Source organism: Micromesistius poutassou (assembly GCF_964030765.1).
Source record: "Micromesistius poutassou genome assembly, chromosome: 23".
NCBI classification, from domain to species: Eukaryota; Metazoa; Chordata; class Actinopteri; order Gadiformes; family Gadidae; genus Micromesistius; species Micromesistius poutassou.
Genome location: NC_140293.1, coordinates 6,845,489 through 6,871,576, shown reverse-complemented (window position 1 = coordinate 6,871,576; position 26,088 = coordinate 6,845,489). Strand labels below are relative to the sequence as shown.

General features: G+C 51.0%; 1 protein-coding gene across 1 annotated transcript; it reads left to right on the top strand.

Annotated features, from left to right (window-relative positions):
• Window positions 1–3,595: 3,595 nt before the first annotated feature.
• On the top strand, window positions 3,596–25,890 carry dhx15 (DEAH (Asp-Glu-Ala-His) box helicase 15). The gene is given in 11 exon segments (XM_084487253.1): window positions 3,596–3,729; window positions 4,710–5,022; window positions 5,751–5,944; window positions 7,320–7,479; window positions 9,464–9,682; window positions 14,839–15,006; window positions 20,252–20,338; window positions 20,953–21,102; window positions 21,843–21,951; window positions 25,372–25,446; window positions 25,449–25,890. Coding segments are annotated over 11 exon segments (1,854 nt in total). The 5' UTR covers window positions 3,596–3,661; the 3' UTR covers window positions 25,760–25,890.
• The last annotated feature ends 198 nt before the right edge of the window (window positions 25,891–26,088 follow it).

Here is a 26,088-nt window from a genome sequence, read left to right as displayed (position 1 = left end):
CGACAATCCTCGACCAGGTCGTCAGACGACAACACAGAAACAGGTCGGTGCGACCCTCGGATTAAATAATCGCAAACGTTTAATCCCATCCCCTTCATCAAGATATTCCCGGAAATAAACCCTAGTTCATGGATCCTTGCTTACTGTTATGTGGACTATCCAAATGATGCTTGATGTCCTTTTGAATTTGTTAATAGATACTGGGAAGCGGATTTGGCTATTTGCTGTTCATGTGCATTTTGGAAGAAGTGGTATGCTACTGACGCTCACATAAAATATATAAAAGCTAGCATCGTGTATCTGTGCATTTATTGTTATTTCTTGCCTACAGATATCCTACCAAGGCAGATATTCTGCTGCATCATGGTATTCATTGATATGCATATTATGATATTAATAACAAATGTCTCGTCTAATGATACAGGACTAAATGATCATGACACGACTAACCCACCCACACACTCCCCCCATCCCCCTAGTCCGGAACCCAATGTGAAGGGCGAGTCAACGGTGAGAGTCTCTCTCTCTCCTCTCTCCCTCTCCTCTCTATCTCCCTCTCCCTTCTTTCTTGCTGTCTGTCTATCTATCTGTCTGTCTGTCAGTCTCTCTTCTCCCCTCTCTCTCTCTCCCTCTCCTCTCTATCTCCCTCTCCCTTCTTTCTTTCTGTCTGTCTGTCTGTCTGTCTGTCTGTCTGTCTGTCTTCTCCCCTCTCTCTCTCTCTCTCTCTCTCTGTCTCTCCCTCCCTCCCTCCCTCCCTCCGCCTCTCCCTCCCTGCTCCCCCTCCCATGCAGGGGACAGCTGGCCACTCCAGGCAACACCCTGTCAAAGCCAGAATCCACCGACTGCTTATTCCGCAGACGGCTACACTCTCTATTTTTAATCTTCAACGCAAAACAAAGACCGCGAGGAGAAACAGGAGGAGCAGTAGGGGAAAGCGGAGATATCTTTGGAGCCAGGGTAGCCGTCGGGCTGGATAGATAGTCTAATACTAGTGTAGTGCATTCGCTCTGTCTCATGTAGCTGATCGGTAGCGTGAGCCAGCTCTCCGACTCTCCGCTCCGAGTTTGCGTTGAAGTTTCTGGAAGAAAGCAGATGGAATCTGCCGCTAATGAAACTGTAAGAGGCTGCCATCATCAGCGCCTCCGGGCTCGTCGTAAAGCGTTCCGTTTTCCTTGGAGAGATTTTTTCGTTTAGCAATGTGTGCCTATTAAAAAATAATGTTTTTAAATAAGCAAACACGCCGAAAGTGTGAACGTTGCGTTGTGTCACACAGTCATAAAGGGCCGCGGCCAGGCAGGGGTTGGGGAAGGTGTGTGGTGTTGCGGAGGAACGCAGAAGGGGAGATCCCTCCTTCCAGGGATGATCAGGAGGGAAATGGGGGCCATCACTGACAAACGGACGTCCAGGCCAAACGTTTTAAATCGGTGATGGAGTGCTGGCCGGTTAACCATAAGGAGAGTCCAGGCGTCCAGTCGCCAAATTTGGTCACCCGAATGTTTACTTGAGACTTCTCTCCGGTGGTTTGGAGGCAGAAAGCGGTCAGATTAGCCGGGCGTCTCAGACACGCTTAGCTGGTTTTGATTCATTTCATTGGCTGCCAAAAGATGTAAGATGGCCTCAGAGGCCAAAGAGGGGAGCTTAGTTATTAGCCAATCATAACCGAGCACGGAAAACAAAAGAATTGGCCACTGACGCATCTCTCTCTTTTTCAATCTCTCTCTCTTTCTCTTTCTCTCTCTCTCTCTCTCTCTCTCTCTCTCTCTCTCTCTCCCCCCTTATCTCTCCATCTTCACCTGCTTCTATCAGAGTGGTCCTCTGAGAGACACAGTTCACAAAACCCAACAGGTGTTCACCTCCTCGGCAAGCAGTGCCTTCCTCTCTCTGGAACCGGACGGGAATCACACCACTGTGATTCTGATCCGAGTGCATTCATTGCATTCATTTGCATTCAATGCTAAATGGATACAAAACATAGCCAAATGGCAGTTAAGCAATGACAAATGAGAGAAATGATTGTGCCAAGCATAGTTGGCGTTTCCAGTTGACTTTCTATTTCTAGCAGTATATATGATACAGAAATATGAATCACATGCATGAATCACATGCATCGTGTGTCACAGGAAATGGTATATTGTGTATATTGTATATATGTGTGTATCATTCACCTCCTGGGGAAGACGGTACAATGGGCCTACTACTGCAGCGTTGGAACATTGATTCAAACTCATACTATACGAACTGTCTCTCTCTCTGCAAGACAGACCCCGACACAAGACACAACGGGAGGTCAGAGTGTGGTGAAGATATGGGCCGACTTGGGCCGCACCCATTTTTAAAAGGAACCATATCCACCATGGGGACATACACAAAAGGACCCAGCACTTTAGAGAGAAATTAGATGTAGCTTAGCTTATCTTACAGTTTAATAGAAAAGGCATAAGTAGCTTAATGTAAAACTAAATCTTCATGCCGTTCATGCTATATGCATATGTCACATGGCACATGTTCAAGCTCTTTATACATTTGTATATTCTGTTCATATTCACTGAAATTATAATAATAACAATTGTCATTATTTGTATGTATTCATCATTATTTTATGATGATATTATTAATTCCATTATAATCACAATGGGCCCCATGTTGATTGGCCTAACTTTGTTTCTATGATGCGAGTGTTTATTTAACTTTGAGTCAAAGTGTTCCCCCCCGGGCAGGAGGGAGGGAGGGGGGAGTGGGGGGGTCTGGGGGGTAGATAAGCAGGAAGGCCCCGCTGGATGAGGGGGGGGGGGGGTCAGCACATAGCCACGCCGTACATTCAGATCTCTATTAAGATAGCAGGCCAGGGGCAGGTCCTGATAAGAGCAGACAGCACTTGGTGATGCAGTGGTGATTGTGCACCACCACCACCCGCACTGCACCACCACCACCACCACCTTAACAACCACCACATGCACTACTACCACCAACAGCTGCACCATCACCAACACCACCACCATCTGCACTGCACCACCAACAGCTGCACCATCACCCTCACCACCACCCCACATGCCCCACTACCACCACCACAATGTGATCTCACCTGGCTATTGCCAGGTCTATACATCGATTATCGGCACGTTTACAATACAACACCCAGTAAGTAGTGGTGGTAGTATTTTATTACATTTTTGATCAATATTCTGATTTGCTCTGGGGAGCAGAACACAACTTATCACAACAAGCGCAAAGTGCATAATTAATCTACAGCTGCAGTGAAATCGCACAGCAGTGAACTCTAAAAGGGGGGCGGGGCCGCGCATTTGGCGCGCACGTCGCGGCTACGTCGCCCCCCCCGCAGAGCAGCGCCGCGTCGCGCACCGCTCACCGCACCGCTCTCCGCGCAGCACCGCATCCTCCGGCGGCGCACTTAACCCGGACGCGGCTTTTCCTCCCGCAGCATGACCTGAGACGCCGACGGTTTCTCCATGTCCAGCGCGTGTTAGCGTCCCAACGTTGAACAGCAGTTCGTTTTTTCCCTCGGCGGTTATTTCGTATTTGGATCACAATGATGAGGTAAGCGCTTCCGGTCGCCATCTTCCCGGGTGTTTAGACCCGTGCGGCGTCGCGTCTCAAACCGGCCTTTTTGTTTCACCGTTTCGGGACATAAGCGAGGGTCAGGATGTCCAAGCGACACCGGTTAGACCTGGGGGACGACGGTTCTGGTAGAAAGAGGCCGTCCTCCGACGGGTACGTGAAGGAAAGAGCGGCTTTTCAGCGGCTTGTTTTGTTGTTGTTGTGCCGGAGCTAACCGCTAACTAGCCTAGCATGCTAACGTCGGTGTATTTGAGCTCTGTGGTGTTTGGCCCCGCGGTGATTCCTCTGGATATGGGTACAGTGTGGTTAAATAAAGCAACGCAGCTGTGTGAATCAGCAGTGTGGTGGATAAGTCACGTTTTAAACGTTAAAAAAACGTGTTGATGTGTAACCCGGCCCGCACGTGGATGCTTGCTAGGTGGCTCGTGCTAATCGCATGGCTGGAGCTGAAACCAAAGCTAACATCGCGAGTCGTCAAATCTTAATCGAAGTTCAAACCCCCGATCTGAAGTCACGTCGGAGCGGGATCGTCCCGCACGTAACCCTCCTTCATTGTATCGAGGCGGTCCTCCTCTTTGGACCCGACCTGTCAATCAATCAAGGCTCGAGGGAATCTGATGTGATGAGCACCTGTCAATGTTTTGATCAGTGGGATGATTGATCCGATTCAAAACCCAGCGACAATAAAACCTCCACATGAATTACAACTGTAACACAAGTGTAACACAACACGTGTAGGGTTGGATGAGCCAGCGAGGATTGACCTTGGGTGTGTGTGTGTGTGTGGCGCAAAAAAACAAACCACCGAAGACTGTTGATTCTTACTAGGATTTCAAAATCAGTGCTTTCCCTTTTTTTGCGTATTCACGAAGAAAAAAGTGTCATCATGGACATTACTATCTTTCGTTTTGTCGATGCATAGTTTAATGATGTCAGTGTTGGCATTGCTGACCATATCATTCTAGCGGTATCCCATTTCATATGTGATTGACCATATGTTAGGGGGTGTCACATTTAATGTGTCTTATGTGCAGGTACCTCATGACATATCGGGTCATTGTATAGCACATGGACATTGTTTACTCATGTTGGGTTTGCTTATTCCGTCTCATCTCTCCACTCTCCTGCCTCAGACGTGACAGAGACCGCGACCGCGACGAGCGCTCCAGGGGCGACAGAGACCGGGAGCGGGACCGGGACCGCGAGAGGGACGTGAAGCCCATGATCGCGCCGGGCGGCTGCGGCGTGGCCCTGCTGAAGCAGCAGCTGTGCCAGCAGCAGATCAACCCCTTCACCAACCTGCCGCACACGCCGCGCTTCTACGACATCCTGAAGAAGAGGCTGCAGCTGCCCGTCTGGGAGTACAAGGAGACCTTCAACGACATCCTGGTCCGGCACCAGAGCTTTGTGCTGGTGGGGGAGACCGGCTCCGGCAAGACCACCCAGGTGAGATACCTGGCCTGAACCACGCTCACACACACACACACGCACACACGCAAATGTACACATGTATCCACATGTAGACATGTATGCACAAGTATACACACATGCACACTCATGGGGCATGCACACGTCTGCTGCGGTCAGCAGTGAGTGTTTAACATATTTGCTGATATTTGCTTAAAGCGGTTCATGAAAAAGCATTTCCTACTTAGAATTTTTGTAATGCGTGTGCAAAGTCCCGTACGTTGCATCACACCAGTATGGCAATCTGAATAATGCTGCGTCTGTTGGCTTACGGGCTGGGAAGAGGGAATTTAATGCTCTAAAGTTTGAAACAAACCTTTCTCACAGCTTTGACCCCATGGAAAGTCCAAAGAAATTGACACATTTTACTTATTTTAACGGACATAGTCTGATTCATACCATTGTAATATTACTCCTATTCCCACCTGCACCTGCACTGTCACCACCGCCACCTAAACTACCACCTGCACCATCACCACAACCACCACCTGCACCATCAACACCACCACCTGCACCATCACCATCACCACCACCACATGCACCATCTTACTTGCTACCTGCTCTGCTCATGTACAAGACTGTAACAGACTCAGAGAGCGCCCTGCGTTCCACGCTATCAGACTCCATCAGAGACCCCAGGGTGTCAGTTGTAACCTCACCACCGTCGCCACCAGCCCCTCTTTGAACACGTCTCCTCCTGTGCGCAGATCCCCCAGTGGTGTGTGGACATGGTACGCTCCACGCCGGGCCCCAAGAGGGCAGTGGCCTGCACCCAGCCCAGGAGGGTGGCGGCCATGAGCGTGGCCCAGCGCGTGGCTGACGAGATGGACATCATGCTGGGCCAGGAGGTGGGCTACTCCATCAGGTTCGAGGACTGCAGCTCGGCCAAGACGTTGCTCAAGTAAGTCACTTCACCAGGCACTTGCGCACACTTGGTTGGTATGGTTTCAATTATGTCCACATCAATTGTTTCCTACATCAAATTTTTGTAGAATTAAAAACTGCCGAAGAATAAAATACTGTTGTATACTAGGGATGTAACGGTATGAAAATTTAACCTCACGGTTATTGTGACCAAAATTATCCCGGTTTTCGGTATTATCGCGGTGTTTTTAAAAGTGTGTTCAATATGTTCAGAAAGCACTGATAGGCCTACGGAAACTGAAATAGTTAAAAGTGTTTATTATATTTATTTATATTATCAAAAGTGCAACTTTTAACATCAAAGGAACAAGGGTTCAGCATGTAAACAGCTTATTTATCAGGAACATTTACAGTAGTGCAGGTTTAATCCAAACATTCAAGACATAAAGAACAATATGTAAACAATTACGCGCTCTCCGTCTCCCGCCGACACTTCCTCCGCAGATCGCCGTGACCGCGACCTCATAATGTTCACTTTACATGCACATTCTTGCCTTTGACCTCAATGAATTTGAAGTAGTGCTTATATCTCCACCTTAAAAATACCAACTTTTCATCGGATTGCTCCGGACTCGCCATTTCTACTGCTTCATCGAATCAGTTTGGTGTTTGTGTGTGCGTGTGCGTGTGCGTGTGGCACGCGTATCCTAGCTTGTGTGTAAAAACACTGGCTCCGATTGGCTACCATGAAACACGACTCTGCCTTAGCCAATCATAATCGCTAACCCACCCGGTCTCCGTCCTCACTAGCAGTTTGTGTGTGCAGCCAGGGGTGCGTTCGGATTACGCAGTTTATTCAATCAATTCATGGTAACGCACCGCATTTAACTGTCAGTAACAGCGTTGTAACGACGGAAAAATTAATTAGTTAGATTACCCGTTACTGAAAAAATAACGGCGTTACCTAACGCCGTTATTTTAAACGGCGTTATTCCAAACACTGCTCTGATGAAGCGCTGGGAAGGATTTAAGCACACGGTTTCCACACCGCGGGCGCGGTTATCCACCGCGATAATAATTTTATTTGAAATGAAAACGGTAATTGTTATTGACAACATTTTTATCACGGTTTACCGTTACACCGGTAACCGTTACATCCCTATTGTATACTTTTATACTTGTATATAACTAATAATAATAAAACATTGCTTTATGAAGCGCTTTCATTACTCAGATACTTTACAGAGTGAACACAAAATGAAATAATTTAATAAGAAGGTATATTAGTAAAGAAAAGGAAGGGGAGGGAATGTGGTGAAAGCAGTCTTTCACCACATTTTCCACATTTCCCCCCCCCCCCCCATTCGCCGCTCCGGGGTCCACACACCTGACCTGTGCCCCTCGGCGTGCAGGTACATGACGGACGGCATGCTGCTGCGCGAGGCCATGAACGACCCCCTCCTGGAGCGCTACGGCGTCATCATCCTGGACGAGGCCCACGAGCGCACCCTCGCCACGGACATCCTCATGGGCGTGCTGAAGGAGGTGGTCCGACAGAGGGCCGACCTGAAGGTAAGTCCCAAGCTTGACAAAAAAACGAAAAACGGTCCACCCTGGCTAAGTTTCACAGATTAATGAAATAAGCCCAATGTGTAGGGCTGCCCCCCCCCCCCCCCCGTAAAGTCGACTAATTAGTCTCAAGGCGCAAGTTTTACACTAATGCCTGCTTGGAATGCCCCGAGATCAGGACTGAAAGTGAAATGCTAAGAAGCAAGGTGCTTGTGTGTGGTTGTATATTGAGAATCACGCGTCTCAAATTGAAAGATCAGCCGTTCAAAGGTGTGAGTAGCTTAGCCTGGACACCACAGGGACAATAGAACGGCCCATTACAAGACATGGGCAACAAAAACGGTTAGGGTTAGCTAACCAGTAAGTTTTTTGTTGCACCTTTCTTGGTTTCTTGGTTGGCAGTTTTATGGTCCCCATCTTCCTGATACCATAGAAAACAATGTTTTTGAATACATAGTTAGGTCAATGGTGGTTCCCGCTATCAAGGAGAATTAGATTAACGTCTCATCTCATGGATGGTAATAAACGTTGCATTTCTTTGCGTCTTCAGTGCGATGTCCAACAGGGCATATAACGATATCGTAACGCAGTGCTGTTTAATCAAAGTGTTGCGTTGCAGAGAACATGCGGCTGGATGGTTGATGATACACGGCACTATGCAGATCACACGGTGATGATGGATGGCCTGTACACACTAATGTACGAATACACGGAACGAATATGCCTCACGTGGCGGCGAACGAGAGACTCCGCTGGAGGACGGCTCCCTCGCAAGATAACCCATTTGGCCCCAGCGGTTCATGTGTACATTTTGTGCTGACATACGTCGTTTCTTAGACCGACGACCTGTGCCCACCTGGTGAGGCCTCTTCAAAGCAGTCGGTCGCGGCAGGTAGAGGGGAGGGGAGTGGGGGGGTGAAGGCGGGGGGGCGTGCGGTGGCGACATGCTGGCTGCAGACGATGGCGTTTTATAGGCAGAGCGCACTAGGTGTGATTTTGGTGGAACAGACGGGTAATGGTGCGTTGGTTTGTCAGCGTGGAATCAAAGGTTGGACGTTTTTGTTTCTGGGATAATTAAACAAGGTCTAGGTTAGCGGGAAACGATCCCTCCTCTCCTTCTCCCACCCATCCATCCACACATCACAACCCCCCCCCTCCTCCCCTGTCTCCTTCAGCCTCACCCCCTTCCGAATTTGAAAGTTTAATTTGCCTTGATTAAGCGCAATTAGGAAGTGTTGCGGAGCGTAAAGTGAAATGTCAAGACGGTGGACCCTGAAAACGTTTGAGGGAAGGGGGGGGGGGGGGGGGGGGTTGGGGGGGGTGGCGGCAGACGAGAACAGAATGTGTTTGTTTTGAATAGACTGGACCAACGCAGTGTGGGTCATGGATCGGGGGTTTCAACGCTGTAGTGATGCAATAAAATCTACCGGTATCGTTGTGCTTGGCTTCACGTTTTGCTCGTGGCCCATCATTTTCACATTTGCGCACGCCCTGCGTGGCGACGCCAGCCAGCGAGCATAATCGGCAGTGAAATTGCGTCCTTGTATCTTAATTTGCAAACAAAGAAACGCTAAATGGATATTCACTCGGATACACGGCTTCGGATCGCTTTACATCTCGATTTTCTGCTTTCCCTCCTCGTTTCCCACCTTCCATCTCGCCCCGTCCTCGGCAAACACACGTGGTAAAAACTAGAGATGTTCCAGTACAATCTCTCAATCCTGAACTTCAGTATCAGCCGATACGAGTATACACCGATGCAGCATCTAGTATTGTAACTACTAACAGCACTTGTTCTTATTGGAGGGTTCTCTTCTCTGCCTGTGTAGTAAACAAGCTAGTCATGTGATGGTGTCGGATCTGCGTACTTGGCGATACCAGATACTGCACTTTAGGCAGTATCGGAGGAATGAACGATACTGCTGGGGGGAATAAACTTAACCAAACAGAACAATAACCGTTTGTTTCTTGTGTCTCCGCCCGCCAGGTCATCGTCATGAGCGCCACGCTGGACGCCGGAAAGTTCCAGGTGTACTTCGACAGCTGCCCACTGCTCACCATCCCCGGGCGCACCCACCCCGTGGAGATCTTCTACACCCCGGAGCCGGAGCGGGACTACCTGGAGGCGGCCATCCGCACCGTGGTCCAGATCCACATGTGTGAGGAGGAGGAGGGCGACGTGCTGCTCTTCCTCACCGGCCAAGAGGTGAGCTTCTTCCCCCCCCTTCCCGTTCCTCCCACCAGGTGGTCTTGATCAGGGCTGAACTGAACCGATAAAGTTGTTGTTATGGCCGAGCGATATCTTTTTTCGTAAGGGTAAAATGTGAATGTGAATTTGTTCACATTCACACATTTGAACACATTTATAAATAAAAGTACGCCGGAAGGCCTGCCCTACAAGTTTCTCCAGATGTAAAAAGATCATTCCCAATAACAGTGATTCAAATCGCGATATCGTTCCAAAATAATATATATATTTCTTTTTTCATATATCATTTAGGCCTAGTCTCTATCATCTTATATATTTGAAGTCCACATTGTGCCTGGCTAACCCTTCCTCTGAGCGGCCGTGGAGGCGGAGACGGGACTGGTCCGCCCTGCGTTCTGTTTGGACACGCAGCCGTAGATTGTTAGGAGGAGGGGGGAACACAGGACCGGGGTTTGGAAGTCTCCCAGGTCGGCATGGCGGTGCATTTTTAAATACTCATCCCGACACCAGAGTCCTGGGTGTACCTCTCCTTCCCCAGGTGCAGCTCACGTCGTGCACGGCGTGTTCGCCTGCGTCAAGGCCTTTCATCTTATTCTCGTTCCCCGACGGTTGGACGGTTGTCATTGCTGGTAGCAGGGCTTCCTCCCGGTCCTCTGCTACCTGGCCAGCTCTGAAAACATTGCCCCTGCGCTTTGTTTGCATTTAGTTGGCCCCCGTCCCCGATGGCGTGAATAGGACAGCTGGATAGTACAGAAATAAATGTATGAGCTGGGTGGGTGGTGCTGCTTTAACATGGGGCAGAGCGATTCACCTGAACTAGACGCGCACGCACGCTCGCACAGACACCCACACACACACGCACACAGACACAGAGGCACATGCACGCACGCACAGAGACATGCACACAGGCACACGCACACACACACACCATGGTGAAGTCGGTACCAGTGGTCAGAGTTTTAGAGATGTATAATGCATGCGTCGATGTGTGCCCGTTTGGAAACCACTAGGATTCACTGTAGGTGGTGGGGGGGGGGGGGGTAGGTTTGACGGACAAGACGTGACCCACTTTATGCCCCCTGCACTGACCCCTCGCAAATTAAGTCCTTTATTATTATATATTTTATTTTTCCATTCCCGCAAATGTTGTCCACTGATGCGTAATGGAGGGCAAGGTTCACGACCAAAAATGATGAATTTGGTCTCAGATGGCGGTGCACCCAGTCCACCACCCGTCCACACACACACACGCACACAAATCTTCCAGCTTCCCCAATCATCATGGGCTGGAATGGCATGTGGAAAACCCCAAAGTATTTGTATTCAGCGTAGTCACATTGGCAAAATATGGACTTCAAAGTTGAGTAACGACGACACCCTGATAACGACGTTGGAAGATGTAATGGCGTCATCACGCCGGGATCGCGAATGCATAGAAAATGTGCTTTGAAAGGTAGTTTTGCAGATTTTAAGAATAATTTGCCTCCTCAGAGTTGAGAAGGGAACACAGGCGCTGGCTCGGTTTGTGGCAAACACTAATTAACAATTCTCACTTAAAAATAGATTGTCTTTTACTTTTGGGTACTTTCATTAAAAGCTGTTAGCTGGCTAATGACGGCTTCTTTCAAGCCTGTGCTGATTTACACCACTCTGTACCCCGCTTTTACACTCCCAACTATTCGCACCCTGGAGCAAATCACTAATGTCGATCCACAAAGTGCACCTTGCACGCACGCTCGCTCGCTCTCTCCCGGCGTTGCATACACATTATAAGACAAAAGGATGTTCTGGAAATGCTAATATAGCGTCTGCACCCAATACGCTGTTCAATCTCAGGAGCTACAACCCAGAGGGTGTGTGTGTGTGTGTGTGTGTGTGTGTGTGTGTGTGTGTGTGTGTGTGTGTGTGTGTGTGTGTGTGTGTGTGTGTGTGTGTGTGTGTGTGTGTGTGTGTGTGTGTGTGTGTGTGTGTGTGTGTGTGTGTGTGTGTGTGTGTGTGTGCGCGCGACTGGTTACGTTCACGACCAACCGGGGGCCAAAGCCATCCGACTGCCCCTTGGCACTGAAACAAGGGCGAGGGGAAACTGAACCACAGGCGGAATATTAACAGGAACTCGTTTTAAGTGGTGGCCTGAGAAGTGGGGTTGAGATCTGATTTGATCGTTTTTTTTTTTTGCTCAATAGCTAATCAAAGTTCTTTGATTGGTGTAAATTGAAGCAGATTCAGTTTAATACCTACAGGGTTTAATACTTACAGGGTATATTTATCTTTGTAGGAATCTAAAGCTTAAGATTTGGGGTCAAGACAGATTTTTAACCAGGACCCCCTGAATAGGTGGCTTCATGGATGTCCATTCGCCCATGTAGTGCTGCTAGGGCCTCGTGCAGACAGTTCTACGGACTGACTGGAATGATCTCCTGCTTGTATGTTGACGGTCCGGTGAACCGCAAATGTGTAGCTTACCGGGGCTAGGTTGGGCCCTAGATGATTGTCTTGCCCTCAAATCTCCCTGGATGTTGTTTGGCATACACTGTAAGGAAAGTGTAAGGATTAAGATGCTGTTCTTACTGACCAGTCTAACAATACTGCTTTGTGTGATGCCCCAAATGCGTACAACTCTATAAACACTCCTGAGGTGAGGAAGAGGAGGAGGGTGATGACATAATTATTGGACAGTCCCTGAGAACTAGCCGATGAGCTAGACCACTACGAGTCCATCTAACCCATTGATGGACGACAAAAGTGCTTTGTCGTTAGATTACGCAAGTCGTTAGATTGTCGTTGCATTACTTCTTCAGAATTTCAGGACTAAGGAATATTAAGACAGAATTTAATTTTGAAAAGAAAGGCATCCGTTGTCCGTGTTCCCATCCATGCAGCGATGGCCTGTGTCTTAGCAGTGATTACTAGGCTGTCAGCGCCTGTCCACCTCCGTCTGCCGATGCAGGGCGATGGATCGCCGGCTCTTTGCTCCAAGGATGACGCCACGGTGGGCAATATGTTTTCAACCTCCTTCCAGACACTGATTGCTTCCGTTGTCGTTGTTGATTTTCTCCCTTTGTTGTCGAACTGTAACAGACAGACATTTTAGCCTTTTTTTTTTACATTTCTGATGAATATATATATTTTATACATGTGTATTAGATTCAGGCTTTTATCATAGCTCATGTACAGCCCATTCCCCTCCCGCACACCCCCTCCTCCTCCTCCTCCGCTGAGCTCTGCACCGATGCGCCGCACCTAGCGCTCTCTCCCACGGCGAGGTCATTAACACCCTCCTAATTGGGTTAAAGCAGTTGCCCAAACAAACAAAAGTCCTCACCTCATCACATCTGTCGAGCGACGAGATCGATCCTCCTGGCCTCAGCCCCATCAACCAATCAGAACGCCACACCGCCGGGCGCCTGGTGAGAGGCTGTAGACAAGCGAAGCGCCTCGCTGCATGGCGTCCGCATCGGGGAGCCGCCGCTACGCGGAGACCCCTGGGCTTTCAACGATCACCCGTGGCAGGTTGTGTTTCTGGCCCGCCGCCCATGTAGCGTGCCTCCCCCCCCCCCCCCCCCCACCCTCTAACCCCCCTTCCTCATGGGATTGGACAGCCAGTTCGCCCGCGGTACTTTGGCAAAGAGTCTCATTTTTCATGGCAGCTGCTGCATCCAGCGGACTGATGGGCTATTAATACCCCGGCTAATTTTACCAATCCATTCAGATTTACTCTCCTCCACTTGTCAATGTGTTGATTAAGAGGCACATGGCCGTCCACGAGGCTCCGGTGGTAACGCGCCGCCACACGGGGACAGGCGGGGCTGGGGGGAGACTGCCGGCAGACCAGAGGGCGAACTGAACTGAACTGAACGAAGACCAGAGTCGTCTCACGCGTCTTTTATGGCAGTGTGTCGTCTCTGCTCGTAGAGGAGTGTTGTTGGCTGTATAAATGCGTTGTCCCTCACTGACACGAGTACATGGTTAGTAGGCTTACAAACAAAGGTGTGCGTTGTAGGCAGATCTGGACACCTAAAGGGACACTATGACTTGAGCATGTGTGCGTGTAAAGGTGTGCTGTACAAGTTGTCGTTTTTTGATTCCACGGCCTGTCCTGGATCGACAGCCGCATGGCCTGAGTTACCAGTGCAACGTGACATCATGGGGTCTTGCGCAGTCCCCCCACTAGCCTGCAGGTGGTGCTACAGCACAGGCTGTGGCTGGGAAGCCGGGCTTGATGAGGACAAATGTGTTCAGTTTAGTGGATGAAGCCACAGTAGAACGGTACTGACAGCGGTCGGGACTTAAACTGAAATGTATATATATATGATTTTCTTGTTTTAGATTCCCTTTCTTGTGTTTTTCCGAGGCGGTGTTTGTGACGGCGTAAGCCTGCAAATAATACGACTTTGCTGTACATATTGCGGTTGGGTATGCGGTATTGATTGATGGATGGGCGGGCGGCGGACCCTTGATTTGTTTTCATTGGTACGAGGTGGGGGCATCGGAGTGGACCCTGTCCCTCTGTCCGTCCTTCTGTCTGACTGCCAGCCCACCGGGTCCATAACATTGGGCTTCACTAAACTGATCTGCTCCGATTTGCTGCCGGTTCTGCATCAATGCTGCAGTCTCATCTAGCATTCTCGGTACAATGCTGCACTGTGGAATAATGATCCCTGTGTGTGTGTGTGTGTGTGTGTGTGTGTGTGTGTGTGTGTGTGTGTGTGTGTGTGTGTGTGTGTGTGTGTGTGTGTGTGTGTGTGTGTGTGTGTGTGTGTGTGTGTGTGTGTGTGTGTGTGTGTGTGTGTGAGCGAGTTTATGCGTCCATGTTTTCCATGATTGCTGCATTTGACAACAGAGCCACGGGGAGCTGGGCGTAGCACACCGCATTCGCTTTTAATTTCCGCCGTCAGCCGGAGCGATGGGCCGAACCAATGTACTGTAGCGGGGAAACCGCCGTATCCCTCGGCGACCACACCCCTCGCACCTCCTACCTTCACCCGCCCGCCCCCCACCCCCCCCCTTGAAAAAAGAAAGGATAAGGAACAAACGCTGGGCGTACTTTTGTCCATCACCTGATGTTTCTTGCGTCTTTCACGTCCTTCCTCCTCGGCATCTACCTCTCGTTGTCCGTTCCTCACCCTCTCCCCCTTCCTCTTCCCGTTCCCCAGGAGATCGACGAGGCCTGCAAGCGCATCAAGCGCGAGGTGGACGACCTGGGCGGCGACGTGGGCGACATCAAGATCATCCCGCTCTACTCCACGCTGCCGCCGCAGCAGCAGCAGCGCATCTTCGAGCCGCCGCCGCCCCGCAAGGCCAGCGGGGCCATCGGACGAAAGGTGCGTGGTCACGACCCCTCGAGATCGGGTCTTGGGAGTCGGCGGTGGGGAGAGGCTGATGGGTGCCACGAGGTGGGCAGGGTGAGGGTGCAAGGGAACGAGGGAGAGCAGGGCAGACGTGCGAAGGAACCCAACGTTCCTGTTTACCACACACTGTCACTGCCTCCCTGGGATTTGGCGCAGAATTGACTCACGCGGCATATGCTGCTATTGTCAGCGTGCGATTCTCTGCTCTAAATTCAAACCGGGGTATTACTCACGCCCTCCGAGTCGGAGGAAAGTACCGCAGTCGCACTCTCCTTTTTTGTTGTTGGTATGTTTTTCTCTCTGCGTGCCCTGCTGCCGCCGCGCACACAAACACATGTGCGTACACACACACACGGGCGCACGCACACTATGTGAACAGCACACTCCCTCCAGAGGGCTTATGCAGTGGCCTTTCTCTGCGCCCAAACAAACCTCTCATTATCATCTCACAGTCGATGGCTCAAAACGTTACGGACAGGCAGACACCATTTCTTTTCTTTTTTTCCCTCCACCATGTCCTGACACTTTAGTTTGAAACTGACTTGTCAAGAAGAAGAAAGAAGAAAAAATAAAAAAGCAGGACTACAAACAAAAGCCGGCTGCAGCAGCAGCTTCTGGGCGTCCTCTCTCCTGGCCAGTGATCTGACGGAGCCACGGAACTCATCTCTGCCATTAAATTAGCAAACACTGGCCCTGGGCATCTTGACGATGTGGAGAGAGGGGGAGAGTGAGAGACGAGGGGGTGAGATTTAAAGCCTGAGTCATTGCAGCTACTGGCGGGCTGATCTAGTTTTAGATGGGATTACCGGGGAGTCACTCACAGCCTTTTCGGAGTTTGTCTAATGTTTACTGAATCACTTGTGCAATGTCCGAGAGCAGTGAAGAAGAGGAAGTGAATTCAACGCTCCTACCGACCCCGCTCATTCAGGCGCTCATTCAGGCGTTGGGCCTTCACATCTGTCCAGTGTGCGTTAGTGAGTGTGCATTTAAAGGAGGCCTCAGAGTCGTTGTGTGGTGTGATTCATACCAGTTCTTTGCCAGAAGTCCTCCAGCCTCCCCTGTTGACTCAAACGGTCGAGCGCAGGGTCCGCTCTGATTATCTCTGTTCCCAGAGATGGCACCGGCAGAGCTCCATAGAAAGGAGTTGGGAAAAACAAAGTCGTCTTCTTGATTTGTCCGTTTGGAAGTGAATAATTCCCTCTGTTTGAGAGAGGGTGATGGCAAAATCCTTGTTCACCCACGGCCGCGGCGGTTGAACTAGGATCCTTGCGGGTCGGTGCCATCGAAAGACTGCAATGCCAGTACTATGCGTCCGTTATCCGTTATTCTGGTATCGCCAGCAAAGAGCCGCTAAACCCAAAGCACTGTCTCCTGGCGGATTGCTTTCTGCAGCCCTTGGGAGGGCGGAGCAGGGGACATTGCCAGGTACCCCTCCCCCTTATCGTCCCAGGAGCATTCCAAATTAGGGCAGGGCATCCGTGGCCTACTGGTTAGGGCTTCGGCCTTTAAACCAAAGGGTTGCCGGTTCAATCCCCGACCCAGTAGGAAAAATGTGGGTGGGGGAAGTGGTTGAGCACTGCTCTCCCATGCCCACATCCACGGCTGAAGTGCCCTTGAGCATACTTGGCCAAAAAAGCAGATTTACATTTACATTTTACATTTTACAAATTAGCCCAGCAGTGGCATCCCAAGCCGCTGTGCTGGGAAGTGAGTTTGCTCCAGTACATTGGACTTAACCGGTCTCCCAGTCACGGCCTGGATTGTGGGGTAATGTGTCGACCCAGGCAGGCTTGAGTAGAGAGGTGTGTGCTGGATTCCAGGGCTGCTGCCGTGCATGCTAATGACCGCATTAAGCAACCCCTCGATTATCTTAACATGTTAGCTTGTCATCGCTCCGTTTTCTCCAGGAACCTCTCTTTCTGTAATTCCTCTTTTTTTTTTTTTTGTCAAAGTGTTTTGATCGTTTGATCCACAATTCACCGTAATTACCGACAAAGTCTATAATCCTTCTCAACCAGCCCGACGCATCACAGATTAGCCCCGCATTGTTGTGGCGCTAGGTTTGCTTTGTAACGTTCTCTCGCTTTTGGGGGCGAAGATCCGGTTCTCTCCGTGATCCATTGGAATGAGCCGGGTGGTACTCGGCCTGGATTCTCCTCAAGCGTTCAGTTTGTTTTTGTCTGTTTCACCACTTTGGGCTGAAGCACTTTTTGTGAACCCATTCCCCGTCCCGCTCCAGCGAATCAGGCCAGGGTTCCATCATGTCTGCTCCCCCCATAACAACCTAGAAGCGATGTGCGTCAACGCCGCCCTGCCCACGTTACCTTCAGGAGGGGAGAGGAGGAGAGAGGGAGGGAGATGTGTGGCATAGCGGAGGCGCACTGAGAGAGGCCTGTCCCGGGCTCCAGTTAACGCCCTTGGAATCGATACTCCCCAGAGTGTTTCCTCCGACGACACCGTGCCTCCTGAAACAGGAGAGGGGCCCGGTGGGTTCATGTCCACCGGGACATTGATCCCCCCCACACCACCCTACCTCTACCATGGAGACGGCTGAATTTGACTGGCGATGAAGAGTGAAGAAAATGGTGGACGTCACCTGGCGGCGCGGCGCGTCATGTTCTTGGCCGTGCGCCGTCCTTCCAGACCGTGATTGTCCGGCTCATTGACTTCCCGGAGATGGGACATTTCTCTGCACCTGTCGAGTATATCTGGAAACGCAAAGAAAAAAAAAATAACAACGGAGAATCCTGGCCCAGGTTGGGGCTTTTTAATGGACTTCTCCGTGTCGACTTTTTTATAATTTCACTGCCGTTATCGGCGCTGGGTTAGTGTCTATAATTTAACTAGCTATCGCTAGTCTTATAACTGAAGAAGCTGCGGGCCTGGTAATGTTCTGAACCAGGGCTGCGTTTTATCCATTCCTTTTATCTTTATTATAGTTATGGGTGTCTTCGCCTCAGTGTGGTTTGGCAGGACACCAGGGCAAGCAGGTCGGGCGCTTTGTTCATGGGTCGCCGTAGCGTCGGCCCACCGCAAAAGGAGTCCAACGGGTTTTCTCCGGCCACTTGGTTTCCACGGTTACGTAAGACGAGGCGCCCCCCCCCCCCCCCCCCCCCCATCGGCGTTTTTTTTTTGTCTCCCTCCCCATGTCCCTCTTTCCTTCTGCTTGTGTATGACCGTGAGTGAGAGAGACGGATGGACAGCAAAGAGGGATGCATAGACGGACAGGGAGATATACACACAGACTGCTAGAGGGGAGACACACACAAACCGCACAGAGGAGTCTGACAGTGAGACGGACGGAAAGGGATGCATAACAGAGAGAGAGAGACGCGCAGATGGTAAAGGGATGGAGAGAGACACACAGTAGAGAGAGAGAGAGAAAGAGAGACATGGACAAATTAGTGGGTTAGAGAGGCGAAGGGAGAGGGACACCGTGAAGGAAGAGGGGAGAGAGAGAGACATGAAAACAGTGAAGGGGGAGAGAAACAGACTTAAGGGATACAGAGGGGGGAGAGAGAGACATGGATACACAGTGAAGGGAGGGAGGGAGAGCGAGAGACAGTAAGAATGAACCATAGGGTGTTGTGACTCATTTGATTTCTCTGCTCTTATTCAGCTGTCATCCTCGTAGACAGGCTCGCTATAGGGGATAATTGTAATGGAAAAAGACCCCGGAGAACTGGGAGCCGATCTGGCTCCCTAGCTATCCTCCCTCCCTCCTCTCCCCCTCTCCCCCCATGCCTCTCTTCGCATCGGCCTCGCAGGCCGAACACCATTTAATTTAACACACGCACCATCCCACTCTTCTCTCTCTCTCTCTGCGGCCTGACCCCTCAGCTCGCACACAAGCCCTGACAGTTGAGGGATTTGGATGCGAACCCACACACAGTCCCAGTCCCGGCACCGCCCAGTGATCCCAGTTCAACCCCCGCTCCTCAAAGATCTGCATCGCGTCGTGTTTCCGCTCCACAGCGTTCATAATGGATCTTTCTTTATTCAGAAGTAAGGATGAAACGCGAGGCAAGAGGAAAGGGGAGGTTTGGTCGTTCCTCCTTAACGGTGACACAAATCCCTGATTTCACCAGCGCCGCCGCCGCCTCTGACTCATCTGGGAACATCTCAGACACAAACAAACACAGCCTTTTATTTATTTGATTCATTTTGGGCGAACTTTCCACCCACCTTCCTAATCGCTGCGCTGCTTGGCTCCTCGGTTTCTTTTTGAGCGTCTGATGTAGGGGTAGGATGCTACAGCCTACGTGTGAATCACCCCCCTTGTGCTCGCGAACAGCGATGGCCACTTTTTTATCCAAATCCCCCCCCCCCCCTCCCCCCCAAAATGTCCCTCCTTCGGCCGTACTTAGTGTTCCCATACTGCTACACAACGTCATTCCCCACACATTGCCGTGCGTACAAATTCCTCTTAATTAATGTTTGCCCGTTTTTCACATCTCTCGCAAGTTTGACCCAAGAGTTGTTTTTAGCTTCTTCCAACCGAGCAGAAAGACTTGAAGCTCTGTTTCTACCCTCCGCACAAGACAAGATGGCAGCAGAGCCCTTGAGCAAACAACCGCAACAAAAGAGCAGTTGTAATGCGCTGAGACGGAGGCTGAGCCCCAGCGCGGCGGTCGTCGCCCGGGCGCTGGCGGCTCGCTGGCCCCGCGCTGTTGTGTTGTTTTGGGCCGCTGCCGTTCGGGCCACCCCTGCTCGGTCGCATTAGAGGCGATGCGGCGCCGAGGCATCGCACCCAAAACAAACAGCCACTGGCCTGCTTTCGAACGCACAACTCAAATCGTGTGTGGTTCTGGGTTGTTAGCGTAGCAAACACCACCCCGTAACGCGGCTGTCATGCCCCCCATTTCCTGGCTGGCGTCGCCGGCCGTAGTAATGCGGTTTACTATTACTGCATTATCTGTTTCATCCTGTTTCAAACATTATTCCTGCTTTGTTTGTTCTCATTTCAATGTGTATTAAGTAAAGGGAAAAAAATGTATGTTATGATGAATCACAATGTACTTTTTAGTTTCTGGCTTTAGTAGGTGCATTCAAACGGCTCGCCTCTACCCAACACCGTCTGTTATTTCTGTCTCCTCCATCCACCACACCTTTGGCGGTGTTGGGCGTAGAGGGGCTAGATGCCTTCTGATCTCCCCCCCCCCCCCCCCCGTGATGCGTCTCCACCTCACCTCCCGCTGTTCCCCCCCATCTCCAACAGGTGGTGGTGTCGACCAACATCGCCGAGACCTCCCTGACCATCGACGGCGTGGTGTTTGTAATTGATCCCGGCTTTGCCAAGCAAAAGGTTAGCACCCCCCCCTCCGCCCGACCCCACCCCCACACACCCAGACCCCGGCACCTCCACCCCGTCTTATCTGCTCCGATCATCTGCTTCTGTGGCCTGGAACTCCCAAGATAAACACGGCGCTGCGTGGCGGACGGGGCAGAGCTGGAGGAGCCGCTTATTTATTCCACTGACATTTCTGCAGCCTGGAGCCAAGTAGTACACGTGTGTGTGTGTGTGTGTGTGTGTGTGTGTGTGTGTGTGTGTGTGTGTGTGTGTGTGTGTGTGTGTGTGTGTGTGTGTGTGTGTGTGTGTGTGTGTGTGTGTGTGTGTGTGTGTGTGTTGTATATTTTCTATAACCCGCACAAATGTCTGACACGGTTTACATTTCTTGCGGATTTCATTCACGTTAACCAGCCAACAGCTGGCAATTACCGGCCACGGCTACACACATACACCACACACACACGCGCGCACAACAAATTCTAATTCCATCTCATTTACTCCTGCGTGACAGCCCGGAGTGCTGCAGTACAGCAGCCTGCGCGGCTAATGTCCATTTGATTCCGGTTTCACGTGTCTTGCGTTCTGCTCCTCCCTCCTCCTCCTCCTCTGCTCCTCCTCCACCTGCCCAGGTGTACAACCCCCGTATCCGGGTGGAGTCTCTGCTGGTGACGGCCATCAGCAAGGCCTCGGCCCAGCAGAGGGCGGGCCGCGCCGGGAGGACCCGGCCGGGGAAGTGCTTCCGTCTCTACACGGAGAAGGCCTACAAGACGGAGATGCAGGTCGGTGCCAAGTTTTTTGGACGTAGTTTCGTCTTTTTTGACACAAAATGGCAGAATTTGTTTTTCATTGGGTTCCATACTCCCACCTTGAGGTTTCCGGGTGGACTCTGATTTCTGCGATATTCCCAAGTCTCTGTTTATGTTTTTGTCGTAGTAGTGAGTAGTTGATATATATATATATATATTTTGGTCAATATTGAAATCTCGATTATTCAAACGATTATTTTTGATGATGCATTTATTCATAATTTCTCTCCAAAAAAAACACTTTGTAAATGAGAACTTCGAAATTTCCCCTTAAAAATATACACAGAATGGTCAAATAGAAAATAAAGTCCAGATATGAATCCAGCTGTTTCTATAAAAAAAAAATATATATATATATATATATTTTTTTTTTTTAATAGTTTCAACTCAATTATATTAGTTTGGTGATCGTTTCACTCTGAAATTGAAATCGCGATCAAAATTTGATTAATCGCCCAGCCCTAAGTTCAAGCCAGTCCGATCTTTCGGTGGGCCGATTTTATCCTATATATAGATAGATCTAAAATCCTGTATAGGTCGAGGAGTAATAGTGTTAATATGTTGGTGCGTCTCTCTCCCATCACTGGTGCCTGGTCCACACTGTGACTAATGAACAAGTGTGAGTGGGGGAATGGAGACCCTTGTTTTCTCTTTGAAGTGGCCATTGAGTTGCTCTGACTGATTCAGTTCTGCTCTTCCTCCCCGTAACCCAGGACAACACGTACCCTGAGATCCTGCGGTCGAACCTGGGTTCCGTGGTGCTGCAGCTCAAGAAGCTGGGCATCGATGACCTGGTGCACTTCGACTTCATGGATCCACCAGGTTGGTTTTGGGTTTACGCGTTTCATATTTTTACACCTCCAGCCGTGTGAGATAAGACGTCGCTCGCTCGCTCACTAGCTCACAGTCCCCACCACGTCTGCGTTTCCACATGAAAAAGGGTTGAATCTCTTGTCTTGTCGGCGGGAGGAAAAAAACAAAACACACACACTTCCCTATCCATTAACGTCGTCTGTTGTATCAAATGAATGCCGTGTACTGGGGGAAGCGGCTGTGAAATCGCACAATCCCTTTGGTTAAGCTGTACTCTGATGTGTAATATCAAATCTGGGTCGGCTGTGTCACTTGGGAGCTTGGCGGGGGGGGGGGGGGGGGGGGGGGGGCGGGAGAAAAACAACACAAGCAGAGATAAAACAATCTTGGCACATATCAAATAGCGCGGACCGAATCTTTGGGAATTAGGCAGGGCTCCTCTGGAAGGAGATATGTGCCCCGTCTATGTGTTGCTCTGCAGTTTTTATGAGGCTACATCACCCAAGCGGGCGCGGTTTCCCCTTGTTGCCGGAGCGGTGGTTAGTCAGGGGCGAGTACAATGGCACAGCTTGGCTTTTACAACTCCGACCTGGCTCGGTACACAGCTTAAAAAAAAACCACTTCCCTGAAGACTCCCACCAGCAGTCCAAGATGGACCCCATCCCCGTCTTTCTTTCTTTCTTTCTTAGCCCTAACCTCCACACCCCCCCCCCCCCACCCCTCCCACCCTCTCTCTCACTGTAATATAGTTTTCATCTCACCGCTGAGATTAAACCCATCTCTCCCCAACCGCCGTGGCAAACGCCATTTTGAGAATGAAATTGGTTACATCAATAGGTCCGCTATCACCTCTGCTATTGCCTTCCCTTTATATTCCTCCAGTGGAACGTGACTGACCCCCAACCCCGCCAACCTCACCGACCCAGCCGCCCCACCTTTCACAAAAACGCACCCCGGCGTGGCTCAACTCGTCCACCGCTTTCGGGGGGGGGGGGGGGAAGAGGAGGGAAGAGCTTACCCCCTTCTCTTATTTATCCACTTGGAGCAATCTCTCCAGCGACGCCGGCCCCCTCCCAGGCAGCGAGCGCTGCAGCCTAGGGTTCTTTGGCGAAAAGGCTTCAAAGCCGATTTATGGGTGTGTGTGAAGCCGACCCCCACCCCACCACCACCCCACCCCAACTCACCACTACCTTCCTCCCACATCAAGGCCCTGGTATCGATGCGTAGTAAAAGGGGATTCATTGGGAGGAACGGTGGGTAAGAAGGGGGACTAACAACAGTGGGGGGATGGAGCCCCAGGCAGTCATGCACGACTGTTTTGTTTACATGATCGGTTGGGTTCGGAGGTCGTCAGTGATCAGATACACTAACCCAAACACTCTGGGTTAGTTCATTCGTCCTTATTGTAGATTGATTTCTTTTAAAACCATGAAAGCCGTCAACAGTCCTAAAGTAAATCTTGGAAGATCTTTATAAATAGATGTTACATTTACATTTAGGGCATTTAGCAGATGCTTTTATCTAAAGCGGCTCACATGGTTTATGTGCACATTGACAAACAGACTGCAAAGTCAACCATGCAAGGCGAAAGCCTTGTTATGGTGAGGTGTCTCGCTCAGGGACACCTCAACCTAACAAGGCGTCTCGCTCAGGGACACCTCGACACTCAGCTAGGAGGAGCCGGGGATCGACTAGCAACCATTCGGTTACAAGTCAACCCGCTCTACCTCCTGGGCTAAGCCAGCCCCCTTTAAGTCACAATCTATGGCCGGACCAGGTTACCCATCGGTGATGACGCCTATGGCTCACTGAGGAAAGCATTGGCAGTATTATGAATGAAATCAACTGGGGGTTGGTGACGAGACTGTTGGTCTCTGGAAAAATCGACCGCTTATGGAATATGCACACGTCGACCCAGATGTGGTGGAGACACGTGGCTGCTCCGTTGGTCTTGTTGTTGTCATTGAAGGCCCAAAATAAATCTCTAGCAATTTACACTTGGAGGACTTGGCTTGGAGTGAGAGGACGTGGCTAGGAGAGAGAGGACGTGGCTAGGAGAGAGAGGACGTGGCTCGGAGAGAGAGGACGTGGCTGGGAGAGAGAGGACGTGGCTAGGAGAGAGAGGACGTGGCTCGGAGAGAGAGGACGTGGCTCGGAGAGAGAGGACGTGGCTCGGAGAGAGAGGACGTGGCTCGGAGAGAGAGGACGTGGCTAGGAGAGAGAGGACATGGCTGGGAGGGAGAGAGGACGTGGCTGGGAGAGAGAGGACGTGGCTGGGAGAGAGAGGACGTGGCTGGGAGAGAGAGGACGTGGCTGGGAGAGAGAGGACGTGGCTGGGAGAGGGAGGACGTGGCTGGGAGAGAGAGGACGTGGCTGGGCAGGCTTTGGGGCGGCGGGGTTCATTTGATGTGTGACATTTGCGCCGAAGTGCTCTTCAAAGCAACGCAACGCAATGTGCATTTTAGCCTTTTCCTCCCATCGATTCTGTCCCCCGGTTTAATACATGGGATTCTGGTGCGTGGCGTCGCAGCGGCGGTCAATAGCTGGCCTCTGATGAGGGGCATGGCGTATAGATTGGGTTTTCCACCTGCGTTACCAGTACTTGTAAATCAGACTGACCCATTCGCGACGGTAAGGTGTGTGTGTGTGTGTGTGTGTGTGTGTGTGTGTGTGTGTGTGTGTGGAGAAGTTAGCCTGATGCCTCAGATCGATGAGAAAATACCTACCTGCTGTTATGAAATGGGGGGGGGGGAATTATTATTATATAATTATTATTATAGAGAAATCAAAAGGAAAGGCGCAGGGTGGCGGAGCTCCCGGTTACATTTGAGTCAACGCGGACTGGTCGTGAGACGTCTGCTCCCGGTAGCTGAAGGTCAATAGCTGCACCTCCAGGGATGAAGAGAAATCGTATAGCCGGGCGGAGGGGGGCCGGGCGGAGGGGGCCTTTGTGTGAGGCATTTAGTGCAAGTTCCCCCCCGCCCCGCCCCGGCCCTCTATAGTAATTGCATTAGCTACCCTGGATCGCCTGAGCGCAGGGAGGGAGAACCTGTCCCCCCCCCCCCCCTCTAGTCCTTCCCCCCCCCCCTTCAGCCCTCCCCCTTCTAGTCCTCCACCTCATCCAGCCCTCTCCTCATCCAGCCTTCCGCCTCAACCGTCCCCCCCCCCCCCTCATCCAGTCCATCCTCAAACTCTCCCCCCTCATCCAGCTCTCCCCCATCACCCAACCCTCCCTCCTCACCCAACCTCCCTCCTCACCCAACCCTCCCCCCTCACCCACTCCACCTTGTAGGACCCGCCCTACTCCCTTTCCAAAATCCATTTCCTTGTATTTATTATCTCCGTCCCCTGCACCGTGTTGATTTCCACCAATCCACTCTGACTGATGACCTCCCCCCACCCCTCCTCTTCCCCCTCTTCCTCCCCCAGCCCCGGAGACCCTGATGAGGGCGCTGGAGCTGCTCAACTACCTGGCGGCGCTCAACGACGACGGGGACCTCACGGAGCTGGCTCCATGATGGCCGAGTTCCCCCTGGACCCCCAGCTGGCCAAGATGGTGATCGCCAGCTGCGAGTTTAACTGCTCCAACGAGATCCTCTCCATCACCGCCATGCTGTCAGGTAACGCCCAAGGGCTGGCTGCCTCCTCCTCGCCCCCTTCCTCCTCGCCCCCCTCCTCCTCCTCTTCCTCCTCCTCCGCCCTGGCCTGGCCGGGCTCCGTGGCTCCTGTAGAGACCCCCTTCTGGCCGTCCAGGACGTCCGCTCGCCCACGGCGGCCAGGCCAGAGCGGGGTGTCGGGGCAGAGCCTCCCCTGTTAGTTTGGGGGTCTTCTGTAATAATCTCAGACTTTGCGCAGTTTGTCAAGCCTGGTATATTTTTAGGAATCAGGTGTTTTAACTATTGCTGTAGAAAAGCTAATTTGAGTTAAGGGTGTGATGTATTGACTGCTGCTGTTGTATTTTTTTTGTATATATATAAGTGTTTTTTAAACTAGGAATTGTATTGATGCCGCAATCACACGTCACTCTTACACAGCATTGCTGCTATTGACCTGATTGGTGATGTCGCATAAGTACCACGGTCCACTTTGACCACTCTGCCTGATGAATCGCAGCGTGCCTCCGTGTAATGAATCTCATTCGGGTTC